General features: G+C 37.8%; 2 protein-coding genes across 3 annotated transcripts in view; both read left to right on the top strand.

Moving 5' to 3' along the window:
* The window catches only part of vipr1b (vasoactive intestinal peptide receptor 1b), a 54,057-nt gene that overhangs the window by 19,695 nt on the left and 21,325 nt on the right, over nt 1-13,037 (top strand). The window contains exons 1-3 of one of the 2 annotated variants that reach the window (XM_076888172.1): nt 1,088-1,561; nt 2,129-2,210; nt 12,927-13,027. In XM_076888172.1, the coding sequence (XP_076744287.1) occupies nt 2,147-2,210; nt 12,927-13,027 (165 nt within the window). In that variant the 5' untranslated portion in view covers nt 1,088-1,561; nt 2,129-2,146. Of the gene's footprint in view, nt 1-1,087; nt 1,562-2,128; nt 2,211-12,926; nt 13,028-13,037 lie in introns of those variants that run through there. The other variant, XM_004546732.5, reaches the window with a different exon arrangement.
* On the top strand, nt 5,773-7,558 carry LOC143420307 (uncharacterized). Its single transcript, XM_076888173.1, has 2 exons — nt 5,773-6,657; nt 7,249-7,558. Exon 1 carries the CDS (start codon nt 5,823-5,825, stop codon nt 6,231-6,233), a length of 411 nt encoding a protein of 136 aa, XP_076744288.1. The 5' UTR covers nt 5,773-5,822; the 3' UTR covers nt 6,234-6,657; nt 7,249-7,558.

Here is a 13,037-nt window from a genome sequence, read left to right on the forward strand (position 1 = left end):
TCAGATCAACATAGATTGTAAATATTAGGCGATATTATGTTGCGCAGCCTACTGACAGGGATCGGGGACCTGCTACTGTGAATTTGCTTGCGTTAATCTTGTGCTGTTGAAGGTTAGTGTCAGCGTGTTGGACTGATGCGTTTGACTGTGACCCTGGGCTGTATTGAGACGGATCGTTAAACTCTAGTTTGTCAATTCAAGCATTATTACTGGCATTCAAGCTGTTTAGGTTGTGAAAAACCTGCAGCAGGTGACTGCATTTTTCTGTTTTCATTGCATTTGCATGTACAGTAAACAAGCTAGAAACATGAATAGAAAAGTTGGGCAGCACTTTATAATAATCTGTGTGTTAGATATAGGTATCATTATTAGGTATAAGACTAGTAAGGTAATAGCAAGCACTTCATCATTTAGATATCATTACTCCTCCTTATCATGCCATTTATAAATACAGATATGCTTATCCATCTGTTACTATTATACCATATACAGCTGTCAATGTTGCTACATCACTGCTTGTAATAATCATAGTCCTAATAACATATCTGTATTTATAAATGGCCTACTAAGGAGGAGTAATGCTGTATAAATGATATATAATACCTTACTAATACCTTAATCTTGCTCAATAGTGTGCTATTATTATAAAGTTCTGCAAAAAATTGACTTGTGAGTAGGGCTGGGCCATATTATATTGTTAGGCAACGATAGGAAAATGAAATATCGCGATAGAATGGGAGTAAAACGCGCATGCGCAGTGCCTTTTTTTTCATACACACATGGCCGATTGTTGAGTGAAACAGATGAACCAGAATTGGTTTGTAAAAATGGTGCAACTTCCGTGATGTGGAACTGGTTTGGTGTTTGTCCGTCAGATACACAACAAAGCACATTTTTTTGCAGAACATGCAAGCAGCCGTTGTTATTGTCATATTTGTCGGACTAAGATGCTCTTAAATCTGGGAGTAATCTGGGTCCTAAATTCCGTATGCTTCAGGTCAAACAACACTGCAGCATCACTTAGAGTTAAAAACTGTCTAAATTCTTTCATCTTTAATAAAACGATCAGCATTGCTGCTTTACCAGGTGTAACTATAAAGTTTAACTTCCAGGCATCCATGAAAACAAAAGTTATTACATTTAACGGAGTTAGAAGTTAGCAGGAAGCTAGCGGAAGTTAGCTCGCTAGTTTCGCTAGTTACCTAAGCATGATATTGCATGTTCTGACTGAGAGATTTCTGAAAAAAAATCACACGTACAGCTCTGCTATCACTTCCAACATAAATGAAGACAGGAAACTAAACAGCAGTGACGTTTGTAGGGTTACTGAAGTTGGGCTAGCTGGTATATAATGATGTGCTACGTGATCGCTAGCGACACAGCTATGTTAGCATAACATAAATAGTGAAGCTGGAGGACCAACACTAACACTTTTCCACTTATAAAAGTTAACGTGAAGGTTCTTCATGGTTAGAGACAAATGCAATCGCATGGCAGGATGCTGTAAACGGACCAAACTTCAGTCAGGAGAACAACTGAGATAATCCATCCACAATACGAGGTTAGTCATTAATATACTGCAACAACATGGGAATAGAGCAGCTGCCAGAGAATTCAACATTAATGAATCAATGGTACAGAAGTGGAGGAAGCAAGAAGAATGAGTTTAATAAAGTTTGATTTATCTGACTGCTTTGTTTCGCTTAATGTGCCTTATAATCCCGTGCACCTTATGGTCCGAAAAATACGTACTGCACACTGCAGTTTAATGTTGCAAAGCACCTCTTTTTAACTTCAGTGGATATTATACATGGTTATGCTCAGGATATGTCAGCCCATTTCTACTGGAAATGCCTTTTGGTTAAACTTTCAGCAAGGAATTTGCATTTGCACTGTTACATTTTTATAAAGCTTTAATGTACATAAAAACCAGCTTCTTGTTTAAGTGAAAATAAATGGAAGGTTGTCTTTTTGCGCTAGTAATGTTGTGGAGTTGTATTTTGTCTCGCATCAATTATATCGTCGGTTATATCGTTATCGCAAATTTTCAAATATATATCGTGATAAATATTTTTGGCCATATCGCCCTGCTCTACTTGTGAGTGCTAATAAATGTTTACCCCAACAGGAAACAGGAAGCCACACGATGGCTCTGCAGCCTAACGGTGACGTTTCATCACCTGGGATGTCTAGCAGAGTCCCTGCACCACGTTTGTATCTACATCTTAAATAGATATGCAACTTTTATCACTCAGAAACAAACACAATGTGCAGCTTGAACACAGTCAGTTTCATGTGCTCGCGCATGCATTTGGCACAAAACATGAAGAAGGATCTTAGAGTAGTTTCGGTAAATGAAAAGATTTTATTTAATTTATTTATTTTAATCAACTTTATTGTAGCACTAAAGGTGTAATATAATACTGTTTTGTCAAGCTGCGGGGACACACTGGTTCACTATAAAGATAGTTTTTGCTATAATCTCGTAACACATGGATTCATATTCCCAATTGCTTCTGATTACATTTAACTGTGCCCTTAAAATCTTTAGACCCATTTTTACCATCTCATATTCAGACGTGTTCCTCCTCTGTGTAACCTCTCTGGCTTCAGTTATTGGACATGCAGCTTTTAATAGTTTGAGAAGTATATTAATTCACTGACGTTCTTTACAGTTCTTTTTTATCTGCCTCTGATGAAATATTTGGATATTAAATTAAGCATGGCAGGTGAACAGTGAAGCACGGGATCAAATAACATTTCCTGACACAAACCTCTCAGTCGTTTCCATTCCTCGCTGAGAGCCATTTTTAAATTGGTGCTGATAGATAGCCATTACTTCTTTGCAACACCTGCAGGCTTTCTCCCTGCTCCTGACTCTGTGACCCAGCAAGTTAATGTTACTCTGACTGATATGTGCTAATATCCAATCACTGTCAGCTCCACTGGAGCAAAATATGGCTGATGGGGCTTTTACTGTTACAAATCCATTTACACTAACTGATGTTCCTCACAGACAGACAGACAGAGAGATAGACAGATAGATTTGATTTAACCATTAACATAACATAGAGTCATAAAATGGTATGTATAAGGATGTAGCTTCTGGGTTTGAGGCCTTAAACCTACATCATCTGGTTATAAAATAATTGGTTAATTATTAGAGACAAAAAGGATGTAAAGCAGACTTTAAACAGTTTTTTAAAATTTTGTTTTTAGGATATAAATAGCGTGACAAAATAGCTCAGGGAAGACTGTAAACATCTCAAAATGTCACCGTTGTTCTTTGAGGGCTGCTTCTGTCTTATTAAGATGTTTTTAAACTCGCCTGTGGTTTGGCTTTAGGTTAAAACCTGGCCTGTTGTTCTGATTATTTGTATAATGTACACCTGTTTTATCTACACAAATGAATCAAAATATGGTAACAAATTATTAAAAACACGGGAATTATTTTATCTTCTCCACTTTTCTTGTCAGATTTTGCACTCTGTGTAGTAAAATGTGACCTCGAAATATCTTTATGTTTCATCTACACCCACTCCTGAGCGTCACAGCTAAGCAAAGAGAGACTTGAGCTTTGTGCAGTGGTTAAAAAATGTAATTTAAAACCTCTAAAGGTGAGTAATTAAAAGGTTAAAATTCCTTTATTTAACCTGTAGCAAAAGCAAAATGGAAAAACACCAGCTTCTGTTTGTCAGGGATTTAGAGACGCTTGTTTTTTTTGACTTAGCCCAACAGCTGATTTGTCTTTTCCAGTTTTAAGGCTAAGCTAAGTTGACAGGCTTTGTATTTAGCACCTAACTATTGGAAAGTGAATCAGCATCTTAAAAAAAATTTATCACTCCTTTAAATTGTGTTGAACTTGTGTGTTATTTATTTCTGGAAAACACTTCACTCCACAAACTGTGCCTTTTCTTACTTTTCTTACTCTTAAACTTTTTCACAAAGTTTCCAAACTTAGCACCTCTCTGTATATTTTCCCGGCTTGTATCCAAAAAGCAGATGTGGCTTTTTCAACGCTGCATATTTTTTGGGTGTGATGAAAGCCAATCCATCACCTTTTAAAAAGCCAGTCAAAATTCCCCTGAGCTTTTTCTGCAAGCTGATCTCTTCTTTTTTTTCCCCCCTCTGGAAGTGAAGATGCACTCATACCTGCATTAGCCCCTCAGAGAGTCAAACAGCAAATTAGAGTCCTGGGGAAATTTAACACTTCATAGATGGTAGATGGATTTTCAGCACTACATGTACAGATGCCTACGTGAAAGAGGGTGAATTCAAAGCTAAAAATCTTGGATTGGTTTAAATGGACCTGTGAGTTTAAAATCACCACAGGCAGTATTGCATGTTGGCCAAATGTTGGCAAAAGAACAACCAGTAAAAAAATTCAGTTTATTCATTTTTTACCTTAATATATATGTATTCTTTTTGTTTTGTTTTTTTTAATTTAAATAGTGTTTTCCTTAAATATGTAATATATTAGCTAGGGGTGGGCGATATATTGATAGAAACGATATAAATTTGGCCAACGATAGAGATTTTGACTATATCGCTAAAAAAACAAAAAAAAACAAAAACAAAACTATATCGCTCTATCGCGATAGCGCATGTTGATGATGTTATCAAGCTGCGCCTGTTTTGGTCGAAAGCATTGCGGCGGCTAAAACCATTATCATCTGCAAATTATGGCGGGCGACAGTCATAGCAAAGAGATGAAGCACTTTTGAAATATGGGGAAAGCCAAAAACTGCGCTTCCTCCACTTCCGTAACATTGATTCATTAATGTTGAATTCTCTCGCAGCTGCTCTATTCCCATGTTGTTGCAGTATATTAATGACTAACCTTGTATTGTGGATGAATAATCTCAGTTGTTCTCCTGACTGAAGTTTGGCCCGTGTATAGCATCCTGCTATGCGATTGCATTTGTCCCTGACCACCATAATCCCTCACGTTAACTTTTATCAAGTGGAAAAAAGTTGGCGTTCATCCTCCAGCTTCACTGTGCTAATGTTATGCTAACATAGCTGTGTCGCAAGCAATCACGTAGCACAACATTATATACCAGGTAGTCCAACTTCAGTAACCCTACAAACGCCACTGCTGTTTAGTTTTCGGTCTTCATTTATGTTGGTAGTGGTAGCAGAGCTGTACGTTTTAATTAGTTTCAAAAATCTCTCAGTCAGAACATGGTATGAAATGTTTAGGTGTAAACTAGCGAGCTAACTTCCTGTTAACTTCTAACTTCTAACTAATTTAATAACTTCTGTTTTCACGGATGCATGGATGTTAAACTTAATTGTTACACCTGGTAAAGCAGCATCGCTGATGATTTAATTAAAGATGAAAGAATTTAGACCGTTTTTAACTCTTAGTGTTCGTTTGACTTTGGTACCTGAAGCGGACGGAGTTTTGGACCCAGATTACTCCGCGAAGCTCCTCACTACAGCAGCCGTGATGCTCTGACAATCCATCAAGCAGTGCGGCTTACCAAAGTAGTACTAAAACATTTTTTAACAGATTTCTGCACGCCCAAATCGGTTCAAGGTCAGTAAGCACAACCAGAATTCATACATAAGGCGCACTCTCGATTTTTGAGAAAATGAAAGGATTTTAAGTGTGCTTTATAGTGTGGAAAATACATTATACAGAAGAAAAGAATATATCGTGATATATATCGTTACCGCACATGCTTCAAATTATATCGCGATATGAATTTTAGGCCATATCGCCCAGCCCTAATATTAGCATCAGTAATAATATATATATATATTTGTGCCGAGTATGTGCCGAGTATAATCTGGAAGTCCCGAGGTCAAAATGGGAGATGCCCCCAAGGGTGGTGGAGAATGACCGAGCTAAGATCCTGTGGGACTTCCAGATACAGACGGACAAAATGGTGGTGGCTAACCAACCGGACATAGTGGTGGTAGACAAACAGAAGAAGACGGCCGTAGTGATCGATGTAGCGGTTCCGAATGACAGCAATATCAGGAAGAAGGAACACGAGAAGCTGGAGAAATACCAAGGGCTCAGAGAAGAGCTCGAGAGGATGTGGAGGGTGAAGGTAACGGTGGTCCCCGTGGTAATCGGAGCACTAGGTGCGGTGACTCCCAAGCTAGGCGAGTGGCTCCAGCAGATCCCGGGAATAACATCGGAGATCTCTGTCCAGAAGAGCGCAGTCCTGGGAACAGCTAAGATACTGCGCAGGACCCTCAAGCTCCCAGGCCTCTGGTAGAGGACCCGAGCTTGAAGGATAAACCGCCCGCAGGGGCGTGCTGGGTGTTTGTAGTTTAGTACTTCTGAAAAATCTCACCCACACAGCAAATTCAAAAGTGTTAAATGTTTTGGTGTTAATAGTCTTCTTGCAAAAGTAGAGTTAATTTTACTCTAAGCAGAGTCACATTCTTTTAATGTAACTCTAAGGTGTAAAATGATAGTAGTTAAAATCGAGTGTTAAAAATGAGTGTTTCTATGTCAAATCTGGAGGTGTTACAATGGAAACATTAACTCTTGACCTCTTAACTCTGAACTCCTACAGGGGCTATGACACCAACAGAGTAAATTCACAGACTCCGCCCCCAGCACGGCTCCAATCAAAGCTGAAGTGAAGCCGTTTCAGAACATTTTGCTCTACATATTTGAGTTGTTTGCCATGCTTGGTAAGTCATTTTTTCCAAAGATTGTTTCAATTATTATTATTAGCTTTTACTTCTGTGGCTTTTTGGAGTTGAGACAAAGCTGTGTGAAAGGCATTAGCCATGTTGCTCGCTGATAGCATAATATTCTGTTTTAGCTAGCTGAAAGGTATCGTTTGCGGGCAAATACCACAGCCTTGAAAAAAAGCTTGCATGTGAATTTTCAGTCAAACTTTTGGTCAAATACACCTAAAACAATGTCTAGAATGTGAAATGTTGGTATAATGGTGCTACTTGAAGCCTGAAAACGATCGCCCATAAAAACAAACAAACAAACGAGCAAAAAGCAGTAGCAGATGTCCTGACTGGGTTCTACGTTAGCATAGATCCCTCCAGAGTTTTGTGCACACGGTTTAGGTAAAAATGAAAAAGGTTGCGGTTTTACATTTAGTTCAGTATTACCTGTTGCCTGTGTCCTTGTCTTTTGGGAAAATACTTTACACAAGTAATTGCTCAAAGAGGATTCCTTTTTTTTTTTTACTGTGCTGCAATTGTTTACTGGATTATTTGTGCCATTAATTAGTGTCAACTAATTTTTATTCAATCTCCACACAGGATATGCTTGTGAAGATGGAATATGGGGGAGAGCAGAAGTGCGCTGAAGTTCCACAAAGGGATGAATGAAGGACATGCATATTGTATTGAAGAAATAAGTGATGAGAATGCTGTTATTTGCATTTACCATGTCAGACCTTTTGATAAACAAAATTCTAATGAAAGTGAGAACATGTACACTGTTACATCTTTCAGATAATGTTTTGAAATTGTGGTGCACAGTTCAGAATAAATGTTTTTCAAAAACCATTGCGTCTTTTTAGTAAATGTTTATTTCCAAAAGAAATGTCTAGAAGTTCAGAACAGTAAAATTCCCGCTTTTTAGAATGAATTAGAAGATAACTCTTACGTAGTTAAACTAAAATACTCTTTGAGAGTTAATATATAAACTCTTAACACCAAGTGTTAAATTATCAACTCCAGACAGATTTGGTGTTTAACACTAAATTAGAGTTAACGTACCAACTCTCCAAAAAGAGTTAAATTAACACTCTCTGGTGTGGACCCATATAGACACTTTAATAGTGTTGAAATCAAATCCGACAGTGTTAATTTGGACATGCTGGATTTGCTGTGCACCAGTTAATGGGGTAAACTTTACTTTAAAATCAGTTTTTCGTACTATACAATGTGTTGTGACAAATATAGTTTTCTTAATGGAAATCTTTGTTTCGTCCCTCAATTTTCTGTTATTCACTTGAATTCGCTCTTTTTGCTTGCCCACCGTCTTATCTGTCTCTCAGATTAAAACCACGATTGACTTTTAGCTACAGCCACTCTTTTGTGATTGCTTCACCTGTAATAAGAGGCATAAGTAAAGAGAAATGGCTTTTACCCGAATCCAACTCATCTCTCTCTCATTTTGTGTTAAAAAGCTGTCTTTTCTATTCTTTAATCTTCGGTCGGTGCATTAAGGAGCCATGTTTATCAAAAAGCCCACACTGACAAACGCAGCCGCTGTCCATATTTAGTAACAGACTTTTGTGTTTCAGTAAAATTTCTGGGAGCTTATTAAACCCAAAGCGTACTCCTCTTATCAGCCTTAAAACACAAGGATTCAGCATTACACTTATGTCATGTGTTACATTTAGAGATCCGGGTCTCTGCTGTTTTTGTTCCCACCACTCACCAACACACACTGGATTAAAGTGAGAATATTACCTATTAGTTTCTCATTCAAATAACATCATAAAACTGTAACTAAACTATTTTTTTTATTATTTTGATTTCATCAGTCTCTTATATTAGCAAGCCTCCCTGAGTTTTTGCAGTGAATTTTGCAGGATTTCCTTTTGGGATTTCAGGATTTCAGTCATCATTTTGGGAATAAATATCTTTCGAAGTGAAATCCATTGCAGTGCTAACACAGACAGGTCGACTTCAATTCACACTGTCATTCATATCTATGGCCGAGTCACCACCTAACCTAACAGGCATTTCTTTGGACAGTTGGAGGAAACTCATCTCACCTCTAGTACATTTTTGATACCACAACATCAAAAGTAGGAGGGAGACCCAAAAAAGACAATATTCTGCTGACAGTTTTTAAACGTTTCTTTCCCAAATCAGCTTTTCTGTATTGGAGTTCACTAATAAAAATTATCTAGCTTCAAGTAGAACAGATTGAAACTGCTCCCACCAGAAAAAGTGGGTTTTTTTTGTTGTTGTTGTGGATTTAAACCCACCTCCTTCCTTCCAAAAAGCAAGTTTTTTTTCCAGTTCATGTTTTTTTGCTAAATTGTGTTGTGTTCTTTTGTGGCAGCGATACCAGGGACACAAACTAAAGGCAACCATGGAAAAATTACGTTACCTTTGCTGTCATGGTGGGGGGATTTCCCTGAGCGCTTGTGATAAAAAAAGCTTTTTTACTGACATGCCTGGTGGAGAAATCACAAGCTTTGCTTGTTGTGAGCTTCTTGTGCTCTCACAGCTTTACACCTGAGCTGCAGCTGACATTTGAGTGGCAGCGTTAGCGCTTTGTCAGAAAAGCTGTGGAATTTATTTAAAGTCCGAAGTTCTGAGTTAGGTAAAAAGTATATATGTAACAGGCAGGGAGGTCGGTGGCTGCAGTCATTGAATATATGAATATCTGGAAACCTATTACAAAGACAAACAGCTAGAGAGAGAAAATGTGTACATGAAATAGAAAGCTTGATGGTATTACCCGCTGATAACAACGACAAAGAGTGAATGCAAATAGGCAAATAAAGAGAGAGGGAAATAGTTTGAGGTAAAGTCCTCTCGAGGGATACAAAGACCGCAACTGCATGTCTGGAATAAATCTCTTTAATCTTCAAACTCTAAGCGTATTGTAAATATTATTTACAATAGTCACATATTACATACGGTAAATATTATAGATGTTGCGCATGTCAGCATCTGGATGTGCTGCGTCATGCTGGGCATCATGATTAGCTAGCGTGACTTTAACCAAAAAAGACAACCAGGACTGAGCCGCATCATTTTCCATCTAAATATCAATCTGACGTCAAAAGCAACACCAAATGCCAAAATGCATCAATTAGTGCTGAGAAGCAGTCCGAAATATCCCAGCACTTAAATTTGTAACAATCTACTGGCTCGTCAAAAATTCGATTAGAGAAAATTGCGAGCTACTAGACTGTGGCTATTAGAGATCAAATGAGTAGGAGATTTCTTTGTGTCCCAGCGCTTATTGAGTTTGCAGTTTGGCAAAGACAAATACCCAATAAAGAAAAATCAATATCAAAGAGACGAAAATAATCGACTAAATCTTTGCCCTTACTTGAGTCATAATTGATTCGAGGGCATCTGTAGCCTTTGTGTGAGCTTTATTAAATACGTTCATGTAAATGTACTCTTTTTTTTTTTTTTATGGAAATGACAGAGGACAAAAAGGAAATTAAACAAATTAGCATCAGAAATGATGATAAATTCGATATTATCCTTCATACTTGAGGGACGAGTGAGATAAGTTCATTCATAAATGGCATTTGAAGATGCTCCTCATAGAGACATGACCATTGTGGTGACTATGCTCCAGCTCTCAGAGGGCTCTCCGTTTCTCTGCAAATGGCTCAACCATGTGACCAGACAGCAGATCTCCACTTATGCAGCCTGACAGCATCCTGACAAAACATTAGTCCTGCATGAGAATTCACAGATTAAGCTGTTAGTCAGCGTAATGGGACTCTCAGAGTCCGCCGGTATCGCCTCTTATTATTATTGTGAATTGTGTCCATGCAATGAAAAAACAAACAGCAATCATGGGTGACTTTACTGGTGTGTTTCTGCTGAAACTGTTAACATGCTAAATAAAGTGAAGAGTCCTTTGAAATCAATTTTCTAGCTTTTGTTTCTGTACTTGAAGGTGGTTGAATTAAAATTTTGCTTTTTCTCCCCCTCTTTTCTTTTAGAGTGGGATTTGTTTGGATTATTGTCAATTTCTTTTACCATATTTAGCACTTTTTGTTAAACCATATTCGAAAACATCTCTTATCAAGTAGTGGGTGCTGACAGACAGCCTATTTTCCAACTCTTTTGGGACATTGGTATATAGATTTCTTTCTGTAATCTAAGCGATCCATATAAACACAACATTTGTTCAACGGCTCTATGCTTCAAAGTTTTATTTGTGAAATGGTCTCGAGTATAGGTCAGGTCACGCTGCTTCTTGGCGATTTTCTGCTTTGCCGTTCAGCAATACCCTGGAGTAAATCTTGTGGAAAGACCGAATCCCTTCCACCCAGACTATAAATGAACATGAGTCCATGTGCCTATACGATTACTTCAAGTCAGCTTTAGTCAGTGTATTCATTCAGGATTCTCTGGAGGATTTAGCTCGTGCCGTTCGCTTCAAAAATTGTCTGAAAAGTTGTGTGGTGACAGATGAGGAATGTGGAAGATGTTGATTTAATGAGCCTGATGTTGTGTGTGTGTGTTTACTTACGCATCCATGAAGGTGTGTTTGGCAAATTGGGAAATTGATTTATGGTAAAATAAGACTCGAGCATCTGAGCATGATGCGTAAATGCAGTCACAGAAGAGGTATTCAGTCACATGACCGCTCTTATGCTGTAGAAACAACCTCCTGCTGCACATTCTTTCATTAGCAGCTCACTGCCTGATATCATTTGGTTATAAGCGGCTTTGTTTATATGCACAGAGCAGCTTGTCTGTCGGTCACATTAAAATTAAGGTCTTTTAGTGGTTAAGCTGTTTACATGAACAGTTGATGCCCCATGAATGAATAAACCATGAACAAATTTCACAAATAAACCAAATGACAGAGTTTCTGCTGCAGAGTGAGAGAAATAGTAACTAAACATCCTTAAAATAACGTGGCTCAATATTTTTTGTGACCATCTAAAGAAGTCTCTATAGGAAATCCACAAAAAAGAAGAAAAAATAAACTCAATCAGAAATATTAGAAGTGAAAGTTCAGTTCCATACAAATCAATAGAAATCAGGTTATGGAAAGCAGATAATATCGGTCACAGATTTGTGTGATTCTCTTTTATTGCATACTTCATTTCAAAGTCAGGAGGTTTAAAAAACAAAAGAAAAGCTATAATGAAAAAAAAAGAAATAGAAACGAACAGAAAACTCAAAATATCACCCTGTGACAGACTGCGACCTGGCCAGTGTGTACCCTGCTTTTCGCTCTATGGTAGCTGGGATTTCTCAAGAAATTGTGTTTTTTCTAGGAGTGATTTATACCAGTTTTGAAAGAAAGTCTCACACCATCCAGTCAACGCTCTCTGTCAATATATTATGGAATTATGTTGTAATTAAATTAATCTGGTGAGGTGCAAAATGTTGAGACGTGCAGTATGAATCACTCAGAAGGTTCCAGCAGAATCATTCATTTATTGTTTTTTGCCTACGTATATCATCTTACAATAGAGCCAACCTGATATATCAGCATGGTCAATATCGGGCAATATATCAGTACCAGCATTTACAACAGAATTAAAAACATCAAGAAGAAATAGAAACATCCTTCAACCATATTATGAGTCCTGAGTGCTGTTTCATAGTTTACCCACCAGAGGGCACTCTGCAACCTTACTGACACCAACACCAACAACCAGCTGATTTTAGCTGACAGATGGTACACAAGTAATATATACAATTTGTAACAATTTTTTGCAAAAAGATTATTATTATTATTAAAATGTAATCTGATATTATTATAACTCATAATTAACAAATCAGGAAAATCTGAAAGAAAACATAACCCTCAATCTATATATAATATCTATAGTAGACCTATCATGATTAACATTTTTAATTATTTTTATTCATATTATCATCAGATGTTAAACAATAGGCTGTTAGAGTAAATTTTAAGCAGTATGTTGTGGGCATGGTAGTATTATCTGGTGCATGCATTCTTGCCTGGATCATTATGTGGGGTTAGATGAATGGCAAGATACGGATCAGTCAATATCTGTAACAGCAGAGTGCCTTTCTGCAGGCTCAGGTAAAGTACAAGTCAATAGCGGCTCACATTAGCAGGAAAGACTTTTTGTGGCACTTTGCAGAGTTTGGTTTTTTTGCCGTTGTTTGCTGTTTGCAGTGACCTGTTGGGTCACTGACAATGTCACAACGTGTCCAATTTGAACCTAATGGGTGGCAGGCAGAGGAAATGTAACGCTTGGGTGGCTGTGACCTCTTTGGTTCTTCTCCGTCTCCAGGTAACCTTTCGAAAACCTGCACAGAAGATGGCTGGACCGAGATGCATCCTATTGACATTGCTGTGAGCTGTGGATACAATCTCAACAGCACTAGCGATGATGTGAGTAGAC

Source organism: Maylandia zebra, linkage group LG9 (assembly GCF_041146795.1).
Source record: "Maylandia zebra isolate NMK-2024a linkage group LG9, Mzebra_GT3a, whole genome shotgun sequence".
NCBI lineage: Eukaryota > Metazoa > Chordata > Actinopteri > Cichliformes > Cichlidae > Maylandia > Maylandia zebra.